Source organism: Artemia franciscana, chromosome 6 (genome assembly GCF_032884065.1).
Source record: "Artemia franciscana chromosome 6, ASM3288406v1, whole genome shotgun sequence".
Taxonomy (NCBI): Eukaryota; Metazoa; Arthropoda; class Branchiopoda; order Anostraca; family Artemiidae; genus Artemia; species Artemia franciscana.
In genome coordinates, this window is record NC_088868.1 from 24285200 (window position 1) to 24309782 (window position 24583).

General features: G+C 35.5%; 1 protein-coding gene across 1 annotated transcript in view; it reads right to left on the reverse strand.

The window, feature by feature from the left end:
* Window positions 1-10228: 10228 nt before the first annotated feature.
* Window positions 10229-24583, reverse strand: part of LOC136028232 (vitelline membrane outer layer protein 1 homolog) — a 36846-nt gene continuing 22491 nt past the window's right edge. Inside the window, exons 3-4 of the mRNA XM_065705958.1 lie at window positions 12237-12396; window positions 10229-10650 (exon numbers count right to left, since the gene is read on the reverse strand). Of these exons, the coding sequence (XP_065562030.1) occupies window positions 10334-10650; window positions 12237-12396 (477 nt within the window). The 3' untranslated portion in view covers window positions 10229-10333. The remainder of the gene's footprint in view (window positions 10651-12236; window positions 12397-24583) is intronic.

Consider the following 24583-nt stretch of genomic DNA (forward strand, 5'->3'; position numbering starts at 1 on the left):
AATTCAAGTTCGTGCCTTCGCCTTATGAATTTGCTGTCATTAGAATGTCTACGTCGCCCGTGTTCACTCGACTACAGCGTGGTCTCTATTCATCACCTATATTGGTAAGTAGTAATGTATGAAATTGAGTTTTCATCGAGGACTGACGCTAATCTCACGAAAAGGAAATTAGATGAATATGAAAGTTGTAGAGTAAACTTTAATGAAATTTTGAATAGCCCGATAGGAAGAAGACCGAATATTAATTTTGATGAGAATTTAGATAATATTATTGATAGTAATTTTGTGGAGGAGTTTGTGGTATGGGATGTTGGAGTTGGGCAGGAGGATGTCCTATGGCTTTTGCATTTGAATGTTCAAGGGCTGAATTCTTCCCTGGATTATATACAGCTTATATGTAGGAATTGTCGCCCTGGAATTATTGGCTTATATGAAACTTTTTAAATGAAAAGAACCAGCTACTTATAGATATACCTGGATATAATTCAATATTTCTAAATAGAAAGATATCAAAAAGGGGAGGGGGCTAGGATTTTATGTATTGTGTAATCTGGCAGTTGTAAGAAGGGATGATCTGTCTACAAACGTTGAACGAATATTTGAATCTCTGTTCATAGATTTGGCTACTAGCTCCAAAGAAAAGATATTAATTGGTGAAATATATAGATCTCCAAGCGGATCAAAGAAACAATTTATGGAAACACTAGAGAATGTTCTTGGGAAAGTATTGTCTAAAAAGGCAGAAATAATTTTAATGGAGGATTTTAACGTTGACATGATGGATATGTCATCGAGTCAGGCTTTTGATATACTGGCACTAGTAATCTCGTCCGGGTTAACTCCCTGTATAAATATCCCTACACGAATTTCGAACCAATCTGCAACCTTAATTGACAATGTGTTCTCATCTATACATTCTGTAAAAAATGAAGATCTACTATCAGATACGTCGGATCATTTCCCAGTAGGAGTTTTCCTTCTACTCCCCCGGCTTGCCCGCCAAATAGCCCCTGATAATAAAGAAAAAGAAAAAAAGATTCCGATATAGGCTACACTAGCAAACATCGAAAAGCTCACAGATTATTTATTCACTACGTCATGGGAGTTTACAATACCTGAAAAAGTGAGCTTAGAAAATTATAATAAGGTATTTGACCTTTTTTTAAGAAACAGTAAAGGAGAAATTTATCCACCATTGCCGAACACCCCAAACAAGTCTTTCAATGAGATCAACACCCATGGCCCCAGGGACTACATCTGGAATACTGAAGTCAATAAAGAGGAAACAGAACCTTTGGAAAGAGTATAGGAATAGATCAAGTGATGCTAAATCAGAGGCTTTTAAACTATACCGGAAGATGCTTAAAACTCTGGTTCGAAAAGCTAAAATCACATATTTTTCCCGAAGGTTTGCGGATTGCGGCAAAAATATTAAGAAGGCTTGGGATGTAATTAAGGAAACTACGCAACCATCGGCAAGTCATCGAAAGCTCCCTAAATCACTTAATGTTCAGAATCAGCTTTTCTTGAATGAAGACCAAGTGCGACATCAGATGACTAAATTTTTTGCTGAGGTCGGGAAAACAACGGCGTTAGGTGTGGTTCCTTCTTCAAGTTCTAGATCTTGGAAGCAGTTCCTCGGTCCTTCCTGTGCAAAGTTAATGGTTCTTGAGTTAGTTACTGAGCAGGAGCTGATAATGATAATTTCGCCATTAAAAAATTCTTCATCTGGATTCAACCAAATTCCTGCCAAATTAATTAAACAAATTCTTCCCTCAATTATTACACCATTGTGCCACTTGGTTAACCAGTCATTTAAGCTCGGAATATTCCATCAGCGTCTCAAGTTGGTACGAGTGATAGCACTATTTAAAGGAGGTGACTGGGAGGACCCGGGGAACTATAGGCCAATATCTCTTCTGTCTGTTTTTTCTAAAATATTTGAAACGGCTATGCTAAAGCGTCTGCTGAGTTTCCTGGACGCTAAGAAGTTTTTCCATCGGCACCAGTTCGGTTTTCGGGAGAAGTGCTCAACAGAACACGCGTGTAATATGCTTCTTCATTTTATACGACAGTTTTTAAACTTCGGCCTTATCCCTGCGGCAATAGTCCTTGATGTGATGAAAGCTTTTGACAGCCTCACACACGAGATCCTTATTGGTAAGTTGTCGCATCAATGTGTTCGTGGAGAAGCTCTTTCCTGGTTTTCTTCATTCCTAACTGGCCGGTCCATTGCAGTTGAAGCTTCTGATGAGCATGTTCCAGTTGAATATGGAGTGCCACAAGGCTCAGTTCTTGGGCCGTTCCTTTTCCTCATATATGTCAACGAACTCTATTGACTATTTAGCAACCCACGATATAATTTCTGTCATCATTTGTGCCAGAAAGGAGATGCTGTGGTTGGAGCCTTGGATACGCCCGGTCAACATGAAGAACTTTTTGCATTCGCCGACGACAGCACCCTAGGGGCTGCAGCACCTGATGAATTATCCCTTATCCTCAAGCTACAATTGATGAAAGAAAACATTACTATTTAAGGTTACTATTTAAGATTCAATAAGCTTAGTTTTACCCATAAAGGCTATAATAACTTTGAAAATTTGTTTTATTTTTTAAAAGGGGAGGAAGAAACCGCTGAAAGTGAAAGAATTTTAATAAAAATTAAATCATTAGATTCAGCGTATCAGAGAACCCTACTGTAAAGGTTTCAAGCCCCCATGTGCAAAGGCGTTGAACTTTGTATTATTTGCCAGAAGAAAACTCATAGATGAGGGTTAATTTTTTCCCCAGGGCGATGGTGTCGAATCCCCCCTCAGTCCTAGGACATCGGAACAGGGCTCATTTGAACGGAAATTAAAATTTCTGGTGTTCTTTTATTTGACCAAAAAGATAGTATGGCTACCAGCCCCACTCCCACGTCCCTTTTCCGCCAAAATTGCTCAGTCAAAAGTTTGAGACAGTCATTTTGTTTAGCATAGTTGAAAGGCTCCAAAACTATACCTTCAGATTTAACATGATCCCCGCAGCCACCAAGGATAGGTCTGACGATCAAAGTATGCTAAGAATAATAAAGATATTGTACCATCTATGAAAACCAGTTTCATAGCCACAAAGACAAATAACGGGTGACAGAATGCATTAGACTTGTATAGCTTGAGCTATATGTTTGTAAAGGGGATGGGGGAAGTTTAGATTAATTTACTCCTACAACCCCCCACCTAATGTGCAACATATAGCCCTAATTATGTTATTATATAAAAAAGTATTTTATTTTCGTCGTATTTTGGCATATTTCATTAGGATTAACATAACTTTACTTCTTAGGTTTGTTCCGAATAATAAACAAGTATCTCTTTGTTTCTAAAGAAGCAATAAGACTGATGCTTATCGAGATTTGTGAAAAGTGGGACGCATTTTTTCAATGGAAATATGAAAAGGCCATTTTCAAAATTGTCACTGGAGTCCCAGCAACATTAGCTCAACTAGACTAAAAAGAAAATAGTTTCTATATTTTGTACGGGGGAAAAACTAGAGTTTTGGATCGACAAGGAAAAAAAATTAAAAGGAAAAAGAAAATATTTCCATTAGATCGCCGATTATCAATTTTCAGTGATCGGGGTATAAGCCAAGGGTACCAATGCGGGAAAATACAGTGAGGAAGAAAGGATTTTGGTCTGTTCTCTACATAAAGATGCAAAACGGTATTCCTCAAAATTTCAAGAGTAATTTTTGCTTGAGAAAAAACAAAACATCAATCTAAAGTATTTTTTCACATCTAGGGGAGTAATTCTACCTCTTCCTGGAGGTGTGCCTGTATAAAACATGGTAGAGAATTAAAATAATTATTTATATCAATGATGAAGAGTATTCTAATTCTGGAATTTCTAGTTAATAATCTAGTGATTTATGTGCCGATTTAGTGAAATTTCATCGGATGGCAACCCTGGATATGGTTCCAAATTATGCATGTTAAGCCTTAATATAGTACGAAGAATATAGTCCTGGCTTTACAAACATGCACATTATATTGCCGCAACAGCTGAATCCTAGTAAAGCACTAACCAAAACGTCTACGTAACAGAAAGTTTGAAAAAGTGTTTAGAAGCTGTGTTGTGAAAAACAAATGAAGTTTAAAGCTGCTTTAGGAGGGCTAACTGTTAGTTGAATATATGTCAAGTAAGTAAAGTCCGTAGTAATAAACAATTTAAAAAGATCTTCTGAAAAAAAAAGTTGTAAGAACTGAGCAAAAACCTACAAAATTCCAAGGATGATCTTAACAAAAGGTCAAAGTAAAATGACGAACTTTGCTTCTAAAATTTCATATCTGGACAAAAATTATATCTATATAATGGTGTGGAATGTTTTGAATGAGGAAAGGTACAATTGTAAACTGACCTGCATTATTTAATATTTATTCAATAATTGACTCATGATTCTATATGAAAGAAGAAGAAAAGTATTAAAAAACAAACACCATGAACATGATTTTGAAAAAATAGAACACGAACGATAGCACATACGCATGAACTCACATCAAGAATTACAGAACCATTTTTTTTCATGGATATGAAAACAGTTCTCGTATTAGTATGGATATGATGACTTAGAACCAGAGCATGGTTATCATTTTATTGATAAATGCCTGTGCCACATCTGTACTCTGCAACCAAGCTTAACCCGTTGCCAGAATTAAGAGTACATGGTTAACCTATTGCCAGGGTTGCCATTTTTAGTGATCTATCACTATTTCTAGTGACTTTTTGTGTTGCTTAAGAAAATCCAAAAATCAGCACATAAATCACTAGATTATTGAAGGAAAACACTATATCAACCAAAATCCAATATTTTTTTTGCTGGGTCGCAACTCAGCATATGTGCCATCAGCCTAGATTGGTCAATACGCAGCCTGTTAAGACTCAAAATTCAGGTTGATTTTTAATGATTATTAATATAGTAGAGATGCTTAGTTCTTACCACACAAATGCCATACACCCTTTTGGAAACCGTGAAGGTTTGAAGTTAAAGCAAAACGTCATTGTTTTTACTTACTTATAGTTCGTTATTTTTTAGGATTCTGCAAAACAAGATTTTATAGAGATAAAGAGCTATTCAGGATTTTCCATCCAACAGAAATATACAGCAGTTTAGATAAAAATAAAAAAGTATATTTTTTGAGAGCATTCATCATTCATGTTGACACAACAAAAACCATAGTGAGAATTAGTAGCTACAAAAATTGATAAAAATAAAGAGTGGTGTTAAACCTTGAAATGAACAGAAGAAACCAACAAAAAATTACTACAAGAAAAGATTCAGTAACACAGGAAGTCCAATTTTTGAAAAAATAGCAATTTTTGAAAAATCAAAATATACTTGAAAAATCAAAGAAAATCCCATAAGTTGAGTTATAGAGTGGCGACAGCTAAATCACAAAATTTTACAAATATATTTTTTTCTTGCATTTCTCTTTCTTCAATTTACATAATACAGTAAGCTGTTGGGAGCAGAGGGCAAAAGTTAAGCATTTCGCTACACGAATAAAAAAAGGGAAGGGTCGTAAACGTCTGATTTTTTAGTAGTGGCTTTGCTGAAAATCAAAGAAGACCGACAGTTTAAAAAAAAACTGTCATTTTCGATTTTTTGGGACTTTATGAAGCAATGAGTCCTCAGGAGGAGATCGTGGGATTTGTTTGTGCTTGTTTTCATTAGTCACCACATCCGACTTTTAGAAGCTTATTTTGTTGTTACTCGATTGAAAGCCAACTAAAAAAAAAACTTGGAGTGGGATTGGCAAAATCATGATTATATAAAATGGAATATTTTAATTTTTTTGACAAAATATATTTTATATATTTAATATAAAATGAAAAATTATTACTAATATATAAATGGCACATATAAATGGTATATACATATATATATATATATCTATATATATATAAATAAGTTGTTTGTGGGTTATGTCTGTCTGTCAAGTGACGTCGTGTTTGTCCGCATATGACGTCTGAATTATTTCACACTAATACAAAAGAAGAAAAAAACTAAAAAAGGTAAAAACTACAAAAAAAAACTAAAAAGAAAAAAAAACTAAAAAAGCTAAAAAACTAAAAAAAACTAAAAAAAGGTAAAAAACTAAAAACTAAAAAAAAAAACTGAAAAAACTAACAAAAGGCAAAAACTACAAAAAAAACTAAAAACTAATAAAAAAACTAAAAAAGCTAAAAAACTAAAAAAACTAAAAAAACTAAAAAAGGTAAAAAACTAAAAAAAACTAAAAACTAAAAAAGAAAAAAACTAAAAAAAAGGAAAAAACTGAAAAAGAAAAGAGAAAAAGAAAACTAAAAAAATATAAATAAAAAATAATAAAAAAATCTAAAAAAGCTTAAAAACTAAAAAAAACTGAAAAAAAGATAAAAAACTAAAAAAAACCTAAAAAAAGGAAAAAACCATAAAATAAACTAAAAACTAATAAAAAAAACTAAAAACTAAAAGAACTAAAAAAGAAAAAAAACAAAAAAAGGAAAAAAACTGAAAAATAAAGGAAAAAGAAAACTAAAAAAATATAAATAAAAATAAAAAAAAACTAAAAAGATAAAAACTTCAAAAAAAAACTAAAAAGAAAAAAGAAAAAAACTAAAAAACCTAAAAAAAGGTAAAAACCAATAAAAAAAACTAAAAAGAAAAAAAGGGAAAAAATTAAAAATTTATTTCATCATATACCAATTCAAAAACGAATGTATATACAGACCGGGACATCGGGGCACAAATGACGACCGAGACACAGGGAATATAAATGAAGACCGGGACGCAGGGACACAACTACAACGGTGACGCCGGGGGCACAGGGGGGATATATAAATGACGACGGGGACACAGGCAATGTTCGATTAGCAATCACCATCAACAAAGCTCAAGGGTAATCATTAGAATCATGAGGTATAGATCTGAATATGGATTGTTTTTCCCATGGACATTTATATGTTGCATGTTCAAGAGTCGGTAAACCTGACAATCTAACAGCAACACAGAAGTATCGAAAGAAGGGACTAAATTGACTTTGCATCCAGTTGAACTTTATCCTTTTCAATCTTAGACATCGTGACGGATGAAAACTCGGAACAATCTATATATATAAAAATAAGTTGTCTGTGTGTGTGTGGGTCTGTCATGTTTGTGTGTCAACTGACGTCATGTTTTCAACTGACGAAATTACAGACCGGGACATCGGGACACAAATGACGACCGGGACACCGGCACATAGGGAATATAAATGACGACACTCAAAGAGAAAGCGACCGGGACAAAAGGAATGTTCGATTAGCAATCAACAAAGCACCGGGACACAAATGACGACCGGGACACAGGGAGTATAAATGACGACCAGGACATAAGTAAAAAAAAAAACTAAAAAACTAATAAAAGGTAAAAACTACAAAAAAACTAAAAAGAAAAAAAAACTAAAAACTAATAAAAAAACTAAAAAAGTTAAAAAACTAAAAAAAACTAAAAAAAAAAAAAATTAAAAAAGGAAAAAAATGAAAAATAAAGGAGAAAAACAAAACTAAAAAAACGAATGTATATACAGACCGGGACACCGGGATACAAATGACGACCGGGACACGGGGAATATAAATGACGACCGGGACACAGGGACACAACTACAACGGGGACGCCGGGGGGGCACAGGGGGATATAAATGACGAGCGGGACACCGGGACACAAGGAATATAAATGACGCCCGGGACACTCAAAGAGAAATCACAGACTGGGACACCGGGACACAAATGACGACCGTGACACAGGGAATATAAATGACGACCGGGACAAAACTACAAAGGGGACGCCGGGGGGCACAGGGGGATATATAAATAACGATAGCGACACAGGGAATGGTCGATTAGCAATCACCATCAACAAAGCTCAAGGGCAATCATTAGAATCATGAGGTATAGACCTGAATACGGATTGTTTTCCCATGGACCATTATATGTTGCATGTTCAAGAGTCGGTAAACCTGACAATCTATTTATATGCACAGACAATGGGACAGCAAAGAATGTTGTATAATTCGCAAGTTTTACGTAGTTAAAAACATATATATATATATATATATATATATATATATATATATATATATATATATATATATATATATATATATATATATATATATATATATATATATATCTATCTATATTCACAGGTGGGACATAGGGACACAACTACAATGGCGCGTAACTAATATGGCGCGTAACGACTTACGCGCGCAGGGGGGCTTGGGGGGCGCGAAGCGCCACCCCAACAGCTAGTATATATATATATATATATATATATATATTATATATATATATATATATATATATAATATATATATATATATATATATATATATATATATATATATATATATATATATATATATATATATATATATATAAATGGTATATAAGTGATAAAAATTATATAAAATAGAAATTAAGTTAATTATTCTATTGTAAAATAAAATCAAACAACATGATTATTCCACAATAGAATAATTACATTAATTTCCATTTTATATAATTTTTATCCAGTTGCTTTCATCAAAGTAACTCTGTTAGTAACAGTAACCTAAATGGTCTGTAGCGACAATTGTAGTTTAATATTGGTGATGGTTTTTTATGTGTTTTTAATTTATTTTAGTTTTTTAATAAAAATCATTTTTAGCCATAGAATCGATCGAAGCCATAGCAACAAATTTCAATCCTATGTTCTTAGGGAGAATGATTCAAATCCAGATGTCGTCAATCATTTCACTTTTGGTTGGGATTAGTGGTGTGACTCTGCAAGCGCAGATGCTCTAACAGGTAAACAAATTCAAGCGTAACTTCTGAAATTAAGACGACAGGTGAGTCGAAAAAACTCCTGTTGCAAGCCGAAGTAAAATAGGTTGCAAGAAAACCTGAAAACCTCCTTGACAAGAAGATCCTGAAAGAGCATGGGGATGGGGAGAAGAAGCATGGGGTAAGTCTTCTGGCACAAATTTTGAAAGAGTCCGTTATACATTTTTGAACATAGAAATGTATCTTAAAAGTTTTTTTTTTCAAATATAATCAGCAATCTGAACATTTTTTCCCCATCACTCCATCATGGTGACTTGTTCCTTTCTGCAATATAAGGATTTAAATTTGCGTCGGTTGTTTCTTCAGGTGTGAGTGACCTTATGGCAACAACAATAGCCAAATCGCTACTGAAACGCTAAATATACCAGAGCAAATACGAGTAAACAATCCAATATTTTAGGCAACACTTTCCGAATTGAACCTTAAAAAATTTCGCGGATTAGGTACAGTGCTTATTACTTGTCCGATACTAAATGCCCGATTTCAAGCAGTTTTCCACACAATTTTTATGCTTTTATAAATTTCGGTCTCCATTTTCGTTCCTTTTTAATATTTTAAATATGATTGTGTTGTAGAGACTGCAGTGTCTGATTCGCTTTATGGAACTATAAGACGACGATGAGGATAGTAATATAGCATTTCCCCCGTCATCCATCACCACCATTTGTTACGGTTAAGATAAACCTTTCGAGGGACATCAGGTACCTTTTTATTCAAAGCACCTTGATTCAATCCGATCCCTGGATCGGAGAAATCCAGTGTCAGCCGGATCAACTACCCAACATTTTAGTAAATTTTTTGCGTAAAATGATGTTGACCAGATTTTTGGTTTCAATATCGTAGCATGGAGTACCTTCGACGTGAAGGCAATATTCTTAGAACAAAAAACAAGTAAAACTTACGAAAAACTAAGGGGGTTATTTCTTTTTTGCAAGATTCTTTTTTTTAAAGCTTCGTTGAATTATTTCGTTTGCCTTTTTTATAATTTTTCATTTCTTACACTAACTCCAAAATGATTTTTCATTTTTGAGGGTTGGAGGAAGGGGAGACTTCCCCGAAAGTTCCAACGCATCAACACGCAGTGCCGACTTTGGGCGTCTAAATTTGGCTTATGTTTCCGCATTTGTCGGCTCACTGGACTATTTTGTCGGCATATTCTTTATATCCCGTCGTCAAACCCAAAACCATAGCTTCGTCCCTGATCTTCGGTTCTTAGAAAAATGTGTTTGTGCTAAAGAATTCACGAATGACATGAAAATGCATGTTTTGTCAGATCGTTTTGTCTTGACATCTCGCGAAACAAAACATTATTTTCTGTGAGAATTTAGCTGTGTCAAATCCAGCAGTATTGAAATATAGTTTAATTATAGAATAAGTACATTAAAAATGGATTTCCATAAAAATTATAAATATGAACAGCAAACGGATGGTTACGAGAAAATAAAACTTAATTAAAACTTGCAGCAGGAAAAATCAACATCTGTTAAGCCGGCGTCATCGCGGAACGGTCCTCTGAATTTCTCCACTCTGGTCTGAATTCCACAAATTGCGGATCCGTTTGGACAAGTTGCACTGAAGTCACCATATCTACCATAGTTGTTTCCTTCCCCTTCTATTTCCTTTGCAGTGCTATTCAATGGCTGACCAGTGATGTCATTCAGATGATGACAGCCAAATTTGATATTGTTTACCCCTGTATCATCCTCAAAAACACCACGTGCTGGTTCAACTCTTAAACTGAAATTTACCAAAAAAGTCTCGACTGGCCCTGAAATAAAATTGAACCGTTGCATGATCAAGTCAAAAATCTAAAGCGACTATTAACACCAAATAATATAAGGAGCATGGATTGGAACTCGCAAAAACCAACTAGACTGATAGGTGTTGTTTGGATAATTTTGGAAAAAAAGCAAGAAATTTAGCCGAAGGAGACTTTCTTTATTTGTTCTAATCATTTATTATTTATCTTGTTTCGCATAGCATTTCTTTTGTCAGTACGATCGGCACTGTGAAGAAAAAAATATAAAGACGCAAAAAACAAACACACAAATAAATAATACTTCTAATTTAGCTTCAACAAAATTTTCTTAATATATTTGGTCTGTTCATTAGATCGGTTAAAAATCAGCATATAGTCGTATACTATTAGCACTACTAACTCGCTGCAGCAGCAAGCTACCAGTGATCAACACAGCTGCGCACACTCCTCTCCACCCTGACAGGTTCAAAGCTTCACTTTCTGCCTCCTCCCATGGAGTCCTTGTTGCCTTTAAATCCTTTCTTGTGAATTCTGTCCACCCTACTCGGGAGCAAGCATGTGTGGTTAGCTATCTTTTTTTTCAAGTCCATTGAATTTTTGGGGATTGGAACACAAAGCAGTTACATACAATTAATTTTGGCTAAATTTTGGAAAAATGAACATCACTCTTGCTTACCTTATTTTTAAACAAATGGTGCTATCACAGCCCCTTACAGGCAAATGTGATAGCTAGATACACACTCATTGCCGGCCCCTACCATAAAATTTTCGCATTTAAAATTTAAGAACTTTTATTCATTGGCAGACCCTAAAATTTAATGGAGATTTCTACTTTTGAGTCCTTGCAAATGTTTTATTAGAAGTGTGAATTTTTTAATAAAAAAAAATGTAATTGTTTGCAAGGTTGCCATGTCAAACCCCAAAGTAAGAATTTTAACTCTACTGTGCTCATAATAATAGAAAAAAAAAATAGGGCAAGATTCTGTAAATTTCGTAGTCCAGTTTTCGTAGTCCTTTTTTCTCCATACTAAACAAGAAACAAAAGACTAATAGTGGCAAATAAAAAAAACATGTCAGTTAGCAGTCAAGAGGTCATGTTCATATTAAGGGTAAACAGACATAGTCCACCAATCTGATTCTCTGCTCAACTTTGTATATCGGTCTTTTGAAAACAAAATTCTACCATAAATTAAAAAGTCATCTAAACAAGAAAATCCTCAAGAAAATAATATCGAGATACAGCCTTTTGATACATTACCAGTGGCGCACTCAAAAAATAATTATGGAAGGGGAGTTTACCGGGGGGTCCCTGAACCAACCAAGGGAAACTTAAAAAATTCTTATAGTTTATTTTAGCTCTTTGAAGGCAAGTTTTGAGTAGAGACTAAGAAATGAATGATAAAATCGAGCATATTATACAAGATTTAAAAACGGAATTTATTTTTACGGGGGAAGTACAGCCCCTTTAGCCCCATCCCCCTGGGTGCTTGTCTTTACACTACTGGAGGTAAGCAGGAAAGAAAAATACGCAGATATAAAAAAACACACACAAACAGTAAACAAAGAGAGAAAGGTTTATATAAACAAAACAATACCTTCTGATGAAACGTGACAAGTTTGATAGTTAGTATATTTCCCAAACGGACCCTGTCCGGAGCAAATATGTCCTGTTGAATTACCAGTCAAGGAATCATAACATAGGAGACATATGGCGTTGACAGATGTGTCATCACCCAAGCCTTGCGGTTTTTCCACCTTTGAAAAACAAAAACATAATTTGAATAAACGACTTGTGTACAATAAAAATACAAGGTAAAGGTCAACTTAAAATAGTTTGACTAGGCATACTTAACATAGATTATTGACGGTGCCACCCGCTATTTCTCAACCGATATACTATTCAACATGTAGCCTACAATGAAGACTGTCAAACTGAACAGCTCGACACGAGCCATGGGTCTCCCAAGAGCTTCTTCGACTACTTCAGGACAGAAATGTGTTGCGCAGGCTTATCAGACATTTCGTGGTAACAAACTGTAGTAAGGAGCGACCCGGCCCAATAGTAAACGAAACTCTAAAAAACGAAATTTTGATACTGAAAGATAAATAAAAAGAATTGGATTTTCATGCTGATTTTAAATATATAAGTTTCATCAAATTTAGTCTTTGTCATCAAATGTTACGAGCCTGAGAAAATTTGCCTTATTTTGGAGAATAGGGGGTAAACACCCCCTAAAAGTCCATAAACGTCCCATCATCGCATTCAGCGTATCAGAGAACCCTAATTCAAAAGGTTCAAGCTCCTATCTACAAAAATGTGGAACTTCGTATTTTTTTCCAGAAGACCGATCACGGGAGCGTGTTTATTTGTTTTTGTTTTTTCCCCAGGGGTCATCGTATCGACCAAGCGGTCCTAGAATGTCGCAAGAGGGCTCATTCTAACGGAAATGAGAGGTTCTAGTGCCCTTTTTAAGTGACCAAAAAATTGGAGGGCACCTAGGCCCCCTCCCAAACTCATTTTTCCCAAAGTCAACGAATCAAAATTTTGAGATAGCCATTTTGTTCAGCATAGTTGAAAATCATAATAACATTGTCTTTGGGATGACTTACTCCCCCACAGTCACCGAGGGAGGGTCTGCAAGTTACAAACTTTGACCAGTGTTAACATACAGTAATGGTTATTGGGAAGTGCACAGACGATTTCAGGGGGATTTTTGGGTTTCGGGGGGGGGGGGGGTGGTTGAGGAGAGGGGGCTATGTGGGAGGATCTTTCCTTAGATGAATATGTCACGGGGGAAGAGAAACTCAATGAAGGGGGCGCAGGATTTTCTAGCATTACTATAAAAAAAATGAAAAAATAAACATGAAAGTTTTTTCAATTGAAAGTAAGGAGTAGCATTAGAACTTAAAACGAACAGAGATAATTACGCATATTAGGGGTTCTTCTCCTCCTAAATACCTCGCTCTTTATGCTATAGTATTTTTAGTAATTTCAACTATTTATTCTACGGCCTTTCTGGTTCAGGGGTTATTCTTGAAGAATTGGGACAAAACTTAAGCTTTAGTGTAAAGAACGAGGTATTAAAGAGGGGACAAACCCCCTCATATACATAATAAGAAATTTACGTAAGTTAATTCTTAAGTTACTATATTTTTTACTAATAAAAATGTTCGTTAAAAATTAGAAGTTCTAGTTGCCTTTCTAAGTAACCGAAAAATTGGAGGGCAACTAGGCCTCCTTCCCCACCCCTTACTTCTCAAAATTGTCTGATCAAAACTAAGAGAAAGCCATTTGGTCAAAAAAAGAATTAACATGCAAATTTCATTTTAATAATTTATGTCCGGAGAGCCAAAATCAAACATGCATTAATTCAAAAACGTTCAGAAATTAAATAAAAAAAACAGCTTTTTTTTACTGAAAGTAAGGATGGCTTGAAATCCAAGATGGCGGACGAAAATACGAGTTTGTCAAAATGAGAAGACATGGCCGTTCGAACAGGCTAGTATGGAGTAATCGATGGCAGAGGTTCCTAATATGAGCTTGAAAATAACCTAAGTTGTACCGTAGTGCCGCTAGGTGCCTCAAATCCAAGATGGTCGTCGAAAATATGAGTTTGTCACAATGAAAAGATTTGACCCCCCAAATAGGCCAGTATGGGGTAATCGATGGCAGAAGTTCCGAATACAAACGTAAAACTAACCTAAGTTCTACCGTAGTGTTGCTAGGCGCTTCAGTTTCAAGATGGCGGTCGAAAAATACAAGTTTTGTTAAAACAAGAAGTAATGACTTCAAGTGGGCGGATTAGGAGCAATCGATACTTCAGATTCTGAAAACGCACGTATATTCACATAAATATACCTTAGTTGTACCGTTGATCCGCTTGGGGTCTAAAATCGAAGATGGCGGAAGAAAATATCAGTTTTCCGAATCGCGCGAGGTTTATGATCCCGATATAACAGGCTGGAGTGGAGTAATTAATGCAGCAGTTTTAAATATCGTTCTGTCATTCCGACATACGCCTAATAGTAATACAGTCTGTACAGTGCAAATTGCCTAAGTATGAGACCAAGACGCGTCCAATTTATGGCCTTTGTTTACATTTGCTAAACCGAAATTAGTTAAATACTTGTCATACAGTTAAATACGTGTGTAAACTCTTCATCTCTTTATATATTGTAAATGAATCAACATAAGCTAAACAGACGGATTAAAGCATTTATTAAATTATAATTTTATCAGGAACACAAAGAGATCAATCGAATCTTCAGGTAAAAAGAATAATCACATGTTCAACAATTAAAGCACTTTGATTTGCACTAGCATAGTGGGCTACAGTTAAGGTTAAATTTCCTGCAGCGGCACCTTCTTTCACACTCTTTTTTGCAACCACAAGGCACTGTCTCGCGACAGACTTCTGACGCTGGCGGAAGGGAACCTAATCAATTGGGAAGCCACTATCAATCGGTGCCTTTGAACCAGCCAAAGTCACAAAAACTGGGAAGGGTGGGTGTTGATTCCAGGCTGCGACTCCACACATGACCTGACTTTAGTGCAGCTCAAAGGATGTGTTGTAAAAACGAAGCACTAGCTGGAGGAAGTCTCTTCCAACCATTGTTGCTCCTTATTTAGTGCTAGTGGAACGGAGTTGAAGCTTCCGGTCAGGTTAAAACTCTTTCTAGGTGCATTGATGAAACTTTGGATAGCTCCTATTGGGTCAAAAGTAGTATACTCTAGGGGCATTTTCATCAGTGGCAAAGAAGGTTTTCCTACTAAAGATACATTCGGTCTTCTTATTGCTGTCTCTTCCCCTCCAAGCTGTTGCATAAATCATATGCTTGTTCCGTGAAAATCAGATTTGGCGGTTGTAGACGAGGAATTCTTGTCCACCTTGTCCCCAGCAGTAACCGTAAAAGTGTTTAGGTTTAGAGTACTTGGTAAAACAACACCATCCTCTTCAAACCTTTCAATGCTAGCGTTAACCAGGTCAGTGGAGAGAACCATTAATCGATCGTAGGAAATACAGAGACCAAGAGAATGAACTTTTTCGATAAGCTTCTTCTGTCAGGTATGTGCGTGGATTAGTAGAGCTACGTATACGGCAGTGGAGGTCTCCTGATTTTTTCTTTGTCTTGCGTTCACCACTTCACCGGTATCGCGATGGATTGCACGCGTTCTAGACACAAAATTGTACACCAACAGTTGAGTGATTTTTTTGCAGCCTGACCAGTGATTTCAGAACCTTGTGATTCTTGACGAGGTGGACCATCGACTAGAAGATGTACTAGAGCTAGAAGAGTGCTTGGACATGCACTATACTGACTAGAGTCTTCAAAAGAACCAGTAAATGCACAATTTTGAAACATCTCGTCCCTCACTATTCGCGCGATCTTGGAAATCAACACGGCAGTGTCGTCCACGTTGTCCACAGCTGCTTCGACAATATATCGGAGATCAGAATCAAAGAACAAAAATATATTCCTTCCTCACTTAACTGATGTCAGTCCAGGTACGTTATGAAGTAGTCTTGTCTTCAGTTTAGACACATTCACAGAACCCTCTATACCAAAGGAAATCAAACGGGCATTGTAGATAGATGATAGATCTGACAGCTTAAACATGATTATTTCTTTATCGTTGTCGCGACTATTTTCAATCACAGCCAACACACTGGCAAATACTATTGACTAGGCACTAACTCTGTGAAGCTTATTATGTGGATTTGTCTTAGCAATGAAGTTGTCTTTCTTCGTTTTTCGCATGTGGTTGTAGTATTTTGTGTGCCGGATTTTGTGATATTTAGCTTCAGTGGCTATTAAGTCAGTGTTCCTCAATTTGACTAGAAATTTGTCATCGTTAAGCACTAATGCCCACTCTCTTATCAGACCACCAATGTCAATTTCAACGACGTGCAGTCGATCACAGTCATCACCTTTATCACAGAATAAACAGGTAGTGAAGATGTTACAATGCTTTCCTCGAGGAGTACGGCATCGACTATCAAAGCATTGTTGTCATCAATTGTTTCGGACTGTTTCTCTGGCTCTCGACTTACTTGCCTGTCGTCGAATTTGTCAACACAAGCGGAATGGTAAACAGCACGGTTACTTTGAAGTGTTTTTGCAATACCTGTACCGTTGTTTATCCTTTCAACAGAAACAGACTGGGGCAATCTGTTCATTGCTTCAAAGGCTTCAAGTCTCTCCTCGATGCGCTTATACCATGAGATACCACGTAACTTAATGGGATTGCTTTCAGGAGAACGTAGCTGCTCATCAGACGATGGGCGACAAAACACAACGTCCAATCTGTTCTTGGTCTCTTGGAGACCGAAGGGTCAAATACTGCCAATCTCTTCATGGTCTGAAAAGAGAAATGTTTGTATTCACAGAAGAATAGACGCCTAAGATCCCACCCCAACCACCAATCGTTGACAAGCTCTTAATAAGAATGACCGTAAATTCTTCTGTTCTTACCGGTGCAAACCCTAGTGACAAGAGATGGATGCCCATTGAACTGGCATGACATCTGGCAAACTTCGCTAAAAATAAGACACGGTGACAATAGATGGCGCTATCTGTCTAACTAATAAAGAGGAACTACTTGCCGATACAAGCAACAACAATACGTTTCGTTAATCCCTGAGTAATATCTTGCATACATCTTTTTCAACAACCAATTCCCTTTTCTATTTAGCTTATAAGAAATGGAAAAACACTTACCCTTCAAGGAGCACGGCAAAAACTACGTCATTTATAGTAACATTGAAACTGACCGCTAGATGACAGGTTGAATGAAATTTAAGCCGTTTGCGATGTGCCATGTTTGGACGAACGAGCGTTGTTTTTTTTGTTGTTGTTTTCTTATTGTAAATATCGGGTTCTTCATGCAAACTGGTTGTATTTTTTTAGATAGTTTAGTTTAAAAATGCTTCTTATCATTATTCAGAGCAATAGACGGAATTCCAGATATTATTACTTTATTTCACGTTTACTTTCATATACCAGTGCCATCGATTACCCCAGACTAACCCATTTGAGCGGTCATGTCTTCTCATTTTAACAAACTCGTATTTTAGCGGCACTACAGTACAACTTAGGTTATTTTTGCGTTCATATTCGGAACCTATGCCATCGATTAACCCATACTAGTCTATTTGAACGGCCATGTCTTCTCATTTCGACAAACTCGTATTTTCGTCCACCATTTTGGATTTGAGGCACCTAGCGGCACTACAGTACAACTTAGGTTATTTTTAAGCTCATATTCGGAACCTGTGCCATCGATTACCCCATACTAGCCTGTTTGAACGGCCATGTCTTCTCATTTTGACAAATTCGTATTTGTGTCCGCCATCTTGAATTTCAAGCCACCTAGCGGCGTTCCAAGGAAAAATTTCGCTTGCGGAATCGAGCCATGTTAAAGAACATACTCGAAAGTACATCTCAGCCAATTTTGGTGCTTTCCTAAAATACGGAAGTATTCTGGTGTTTTTCGACGCTTTTCGCCCACATTATAAATGCATTTCACGCAGAAACACATCCGTATTCAGGAAATGCCATTCTACTATATACGCTGTCCACCATCTCACAGATTGTGTTAATTCAGCACTTGAGCGTGGTTAAATTCTGTCACCCATCACTTGTCTTTGAAGCTGGTTTTTACAGATCTACAGATTAAAATTCTTGAGTGTATTCTGAATAATTATGAAAAACCATTCCACTTTCTACAATAATATAAAAATACTATCAGGATTTTTACCGCTGATACGTGGCGTATATTGTCCTACTTTTTAGGTAATATGCTTAAAAAAGGATGACATACATGTAATCGAATAGTAGCGTCAATTGACGGGGGAAAAACACATAGCCATTGGTTTCCCCAAGCCTCCTCCCCACCCGAGATATTGAAAGACACCTTTTTCCGATATTTCACTGACAAATTCTTCTTTTTTTTGTACTTTCATTGGAACACAACAAAGTTACCTCTCTAGACTCAAAAAATAACAGTTCCCCCCTTAGTTTCTGTGACTTGACACCGATGAAGTCAATCAAAAAACAAAAACAACAGCAGTAAGAATAGGACTATATTTTCTGCCAGAAGGATTGCGTTTAAAGCTCTGGTAGCTACGGCTCAAGCCAAATTTGCATAATGTTTCAAGGCTATTCCGGCTGCTTATGACTCGAATGCAGCCCCCCAACTGTGGTTTTTCAAGGACTGATTTGCTCTTATTAGTCATATCGTTCTGCGTAAGTAGAAATTTACGCAACCATTTATCAAGGATGTCAAACCACGAAAATTTAAATGGTGGGTAAAAATCTTCCAATGAAAAACAAAAAATTGTACTTTCAAAATTCCAGGAGGGCGTAGAAATATAGCCCCTCCCCATAGGCATACGTGTAATATATTATATCTTCAAAATTAGGGAGAAATCCGAATTCAATTCTTAATGAAAAGGACATGTGCGTATAGTTTTTGGAGGTTAATGAAAAACACATTTGTGTAAAATTTTTGGAGGTCTGAAAAAGACCTCTATATAGTTTTTGAAGTATTAGACCCCAGGTTCAAAAAAAGGAAACGTGGATGAAATTAAAAAAAAATAGGCTAAAATCATATGAAACTAGACAACTTAAGAAGATGTACCTCTCCTTTGAAGGTTTAGTCATCTTTGTGAATCTACAGATTGTTAATTAACTAGTTTTCCTTATTTATTTTCATAGTTCAGTGTGGTGACAATGACCAAAATTTGCTATTTCTTTTATAAGAAATACCCTAAAGAAATTACACGGATAAAACTGTATAAATTATTCACAGGAAACATGACTTACAGCCCGAAACGAAATTGCAAAGTTAATATGCAAAAATAAACAAACGATAGGGAAAACCCAACTTCTCTTTCATTTTGAATACAAATTCGCATTAAGAACATTTTTCAAAGATGAAAATCGTAAATAAAACTATTAATAAAAACTGTGGATGAGTGAAAATATCATATTATTTATTTAGAATCAGAACAGAAAAACTGACATACAAACGCTGAAGGCAACAAGTTCTTTTTTAATAGTATTTATTATACTACAGTGCTTATGTCAAAATAGCATAATTCAGTGCCTCTTGCGGCTATTGGGAGTGTCAAATAAGGAAAAAATTTGAAAAAAAATGTTCAAGACTATTATGCAACATACCAGATACCGTGGTTGCGGTAACACCTTAAACCTAGTAAAAAGCAAACGACAACCAAAAGTACGGGGAAGCTCAAAGCTTCTTTTTGAAAAAAATGAGATTTTTAGAAGAGATTAAAACCCCCTAAGAACTGATGGCGGATGGAAATGAAAGTTGTACCATTTTACACAAATCCGTGGCTTTGAGTCACTATCTTGAAAAACAAAGAAAATGTTTGTGTGCATGGCAATAATGTGCATTTTTTCTCAGTAATCTAGTAAACTACCGCAAGATCTTAGACGAGTGTTTCCACTTCAAATCCCTAAAAGGTTGAAGGAAAATCCCTATTTTCAATACCAAAATCCCTAAAAATTTCCCCCGCTTTTTTACTTCTTTCCAACTCAAGACCTTTTACTTGTGCCGAAATATCTTTTTTGGGCGTTTAAAACAATGCTTTGTATTTATCAACTAATTGAGCTCAGTTTTGATCCATAGATTCCGGTGCCAGATCTCATATTCAGGACCATATGAATATATTTTATTTATTTGTTTTTCTTTACCATTATTTCTTCCTTCTCTATTACTATTTTTGTAACACCCTCGTTTTTATTTGAATTGGTAGGAAGGATTGGCATGAATGATATCCAAACGGCCACTTTTTCAAGCATAATTTTTTTTTGACTTTTTTTGAATAGAGTTGTGCTTATGTTAATTAAAATGTCTGAATTTGTTTTCTCAAATTTAGAAAATCCTATTTTTCAAGGGGCGGGGTAAACGTCTAAAAGGCTTTTGGGGTTGCCATCCGGTGAAAAAATCACTAATTCAGCACATAAATCACTAGATTACTGAAGAAGATCACTAAATAAACCAAAAAACCACTAGAATTATAATAATATTTATCAGTATAACAAATAGTTAGTTTGCTTCTTTATCATGTTCTATATAGGAGCACTCACGGGGAGGGTATAAAACTACCCTCTATAAGTGCAAACGAACCATTAGATTGGTGTTTTGCTTTTTCCCAAGCAAAAATTACCCTTGAAATATTTAAAAAAGCCTTTTCGCCTCTTTATGCAGAGAATAGAGCAAAATCCTTGGTTCATCCCTGTATTTTCCTGTATTTATCCTTTATCCTGTGTGTATGTTTCCTGTGGTACCCTGGGTATATCCACCGATCGGTGAAAACTGGTTATGGGTATTCTAATTGAAAAATTAACTTTTACTTTTTAATGTTTTTCCTAGTCCATTCATAACCCCAGTTTTCTTCCCAGTAAATATGGGAACTATTTTCATTTTACTGTAGTTGAGCTAGTGTAATCACTGGACACCAAGGACAATTTTAAAAATGGCCTTTTTTATATTTTTATGGAACTCTTTCCACAAAATAAGTTTTTCAAGGAAAGTAAAAAGCTCCATTAAACCAAAAGTGAGCAAAAATAAAATTTATAATTATAAAATTAACAAAAAATTGTTAAATATTCAATTTTTCATCTAAAAAAGGACACTTATTGGTTCGATACGATCATCCCAGGGAAAACACACACACACATCCGTGATCTCTCTTCTGGCAAAAAACACAAAATTCAACATTTTTTGCAAATAAGAGCTTGAAGCCTCTATAGAATAGGAAGTTATTCGTGTTTATTAAGCATTTCAATTACAAACAAGAGAATTTGGAGAACTACTAGAGTATCAAATAGATATTAGAAATAAAAACTAAAACCATTAAACAATTCCCAAAGGAGAAGCCCCCCCTTAATCTCTCCCGATTTCAGTCATCAAACTATAATCAATTTAACCTATCTAGTTATATTATAAATCTTATTATGAAAAGCACCAAGTTCTATTTTTTTTTCAATAATTTCTTCTTTTTTTTCCTTCAGAAAATTATGTTTAATACATACCTACCTGCTTTTTTTCAATGATTCTATTTCTGATCTATTTGCAGATGTAGAGGGTGTACTCATATCCAATACACTTTCAAAGGTTTACCAGAAGAATATCTGATTTGTAACTAATAGATTATAGAGAGTAAAAAACCTCAAACATGAAAAATTGACCTGAGAAAACGTTGAGTAAGTAGGAAGTATAGAACTTATTTGCAATTTTGAGATTAACTAGGTTCGCCTATTGAAGATACACCGCTCTGGGGTCTATATCTGATATAGTGCGAAATCGGAAGTTTCAAAAGGCGCGATATTTGCATAAATGCTAATTTGGCACATATTGGGAGATGAAATGTACCACTATTTCCATTTTTTATTAATTATCTTCCGGTAGGATTTATTCAACTGAATAATGAATCTCTGCGCTATGTCGTCGAAAATCGCTAGATTTAGCAAAAAACCCAGAAACTCCTTAAAAAATCCGGAAACCATGGAAAAATCCCCAAATCCCTAAGTTAAAAAGTTTGCCCTTAATAGACCTCGAAAATCCCTATTATAGGGGGAAAATTCCTAGAATTGAAACACTGTCTTAGACAAGGATTTAATGACTAGGTTGAAAGCTATTGCGTATTCCTACGTGCTTTCATAAACGCCATTTGAAAAGTGCCAGTGCCATCTGACGTAAATTGCTTTTTTTGTCGTTAATCCTAAAGAGGGAAGATCTGGGAGCGTAAGAAAGGCACCATTAAAATCTCAACGGCCAAAAGCCTTTAACTGAAGATTTACAAACGCACTTCTTTTGCACTTACCCTCCAGCCCTCTTAGTGAGTAGAAACTAAAAAACTCGCTTAATGAAAACAAAAATCATTTAGATTTGATTCGAAAGACAGGTGTTTGAATTTAGATTCCGAAATTTATTTAATCAGTTCCAATTAAATGGGTGATTGTCTGGATGAGTAGGGTTAAGGCCTCATTCAAGTGCTGGTCTATATTAATCACTAATTTAGGAAAACAGTCTTCCTTTTCTCCTTCTGTCTCCCCCTTTTTGTTCTTTTTTTTTAATGTGTTTGTGCTGTTGCATTGGTGATTTCTCTTTTCGTTATATATATATATATATATATATATATATATATATATATATATATATATATATATATATATATATATATATATATATATATATATATATATATATATATATATATTATATATATTGATACCTTTATATTTCTTTTTTTTATCCAGCTCTGGCGGGCAGTGGATCATCGAAGAGACATAAAACTGCATAAAACACTCGTGCAGAGGTGCACCGCCCTCTCCAAAATCTTTCAAATACCTCGTGGTAACAAACTGTAACTAAGGAGCAATGCGGCTCAATAGTAACTGAAACTCTAAGAAACAGAGCATTGATAACAATAGATACACCAAAAGAATCGCATTTTGATACTGATTCAAAATATATAGTGTTCATCAAGTTTAATGGTACCCTTCAAAAGTCACAAGCCTGAGAAATTTTGCCCAAATTTTGAAAAAGGGGGGAAACGTCACAAAACATCAAGTGATTTGAATAAAAGTCACATCTTTAGATTCAGCATGTTACTGTAGAGGTTTCAAGCTCTTATGAACAAAAATGTGGATTTCATTTTGTCAGAAGAAAGACCATGGATGTGTGCTTAATTGTTTGTTGTTTTTCTTCCCGGGGGTGATTGTATCGAACCAGTGATCCTAGAAAATTAGGAGAGGGCTCATCTGTACAGAAGAGAAAAGTTTTAGCGCCCTTTTTAATTGACCAAAAACACTGGAGGGCAGCAAAACCCCCACCCACGCTCCTTTTCCTGAAGTCGTTTAGTCAAATTTTGAGATAGCATTATGTTCGGCATAGTCGAAAGATTTAATAACTACGTCTTTTAGGATAACTTAATCCCCCACAGCCCTGGGGCGAAAGACTGTAAGCTATGAACTTCGCCCAATGTTTACATGTAGTATTGGCTATTGGAAAGTATGCATATATTTTTCTGGGGGGATTTTCTGTGGTGGAGGGGTATTTTCTACGGGAATTTTGCGCGGGGGGGAGTGGAGTTTACAGAGGAAATTTTACACAGGGATAAATTTACTATAATCCGTTTACAAAATTTACACATTTTCTGCAGGATTCTCCATAGGCGATTATAATTCTACGTGGGGAAATTTTACGCGGAAGATTTCCATTACAGCAGGGGGTTGCGGGAAAAATTTTAAGATGATATAGATATGAATTAGGGATGATATTTCCAGATGATTCCTGGCATGGAAAGAAAATGAGCAGAAATTAAGTATAAAAAACAAACAAGTGTTTTATCAAATGAGAATATGCTAAGGAGATTTTTCAGGTTGAATCGTGAGCAAGAAACTTTTCGGGGGGAACTTGCAGCAAGAACAGAATTAAACGGGGGTAATTTCCCGGGGGAGAAAATTTCCAGGAAGGGGGAGGCGGGCAATCTAGTATTATTTGAAAAACGATCAGAAATTAAGTTAAGAAACAACAAGTTTTTTGGACTGAAAGTGAGGAACAACATTAAAACTGAAAACAAACAGAAATTATTCCGTTATGAGTTACATCTTCTGTCCAAATTCTTATTAATTATCTAAATCAGTTAATTACCTTATTATACTAATCAATTATTCTGCAAAGTTGCACCTTTTGTCGAAATTCTTAAAGAATTAATTCTGAAACGCAAGGACCGTTTAATTAGAATAGTTAACTTTTTTAAAAGTGCTTAAAAACATTAGCACGAAGAGCGGGTATTGAAGAGGCGGCAGCCCCCCCCCCTCATATACAGAGTAAGTTCTGTTCGTTTTTAGTTACAATGTTACTCCTTAATTTCAGTTGAACAAACTTGTTTTTTAATTTAAGTAC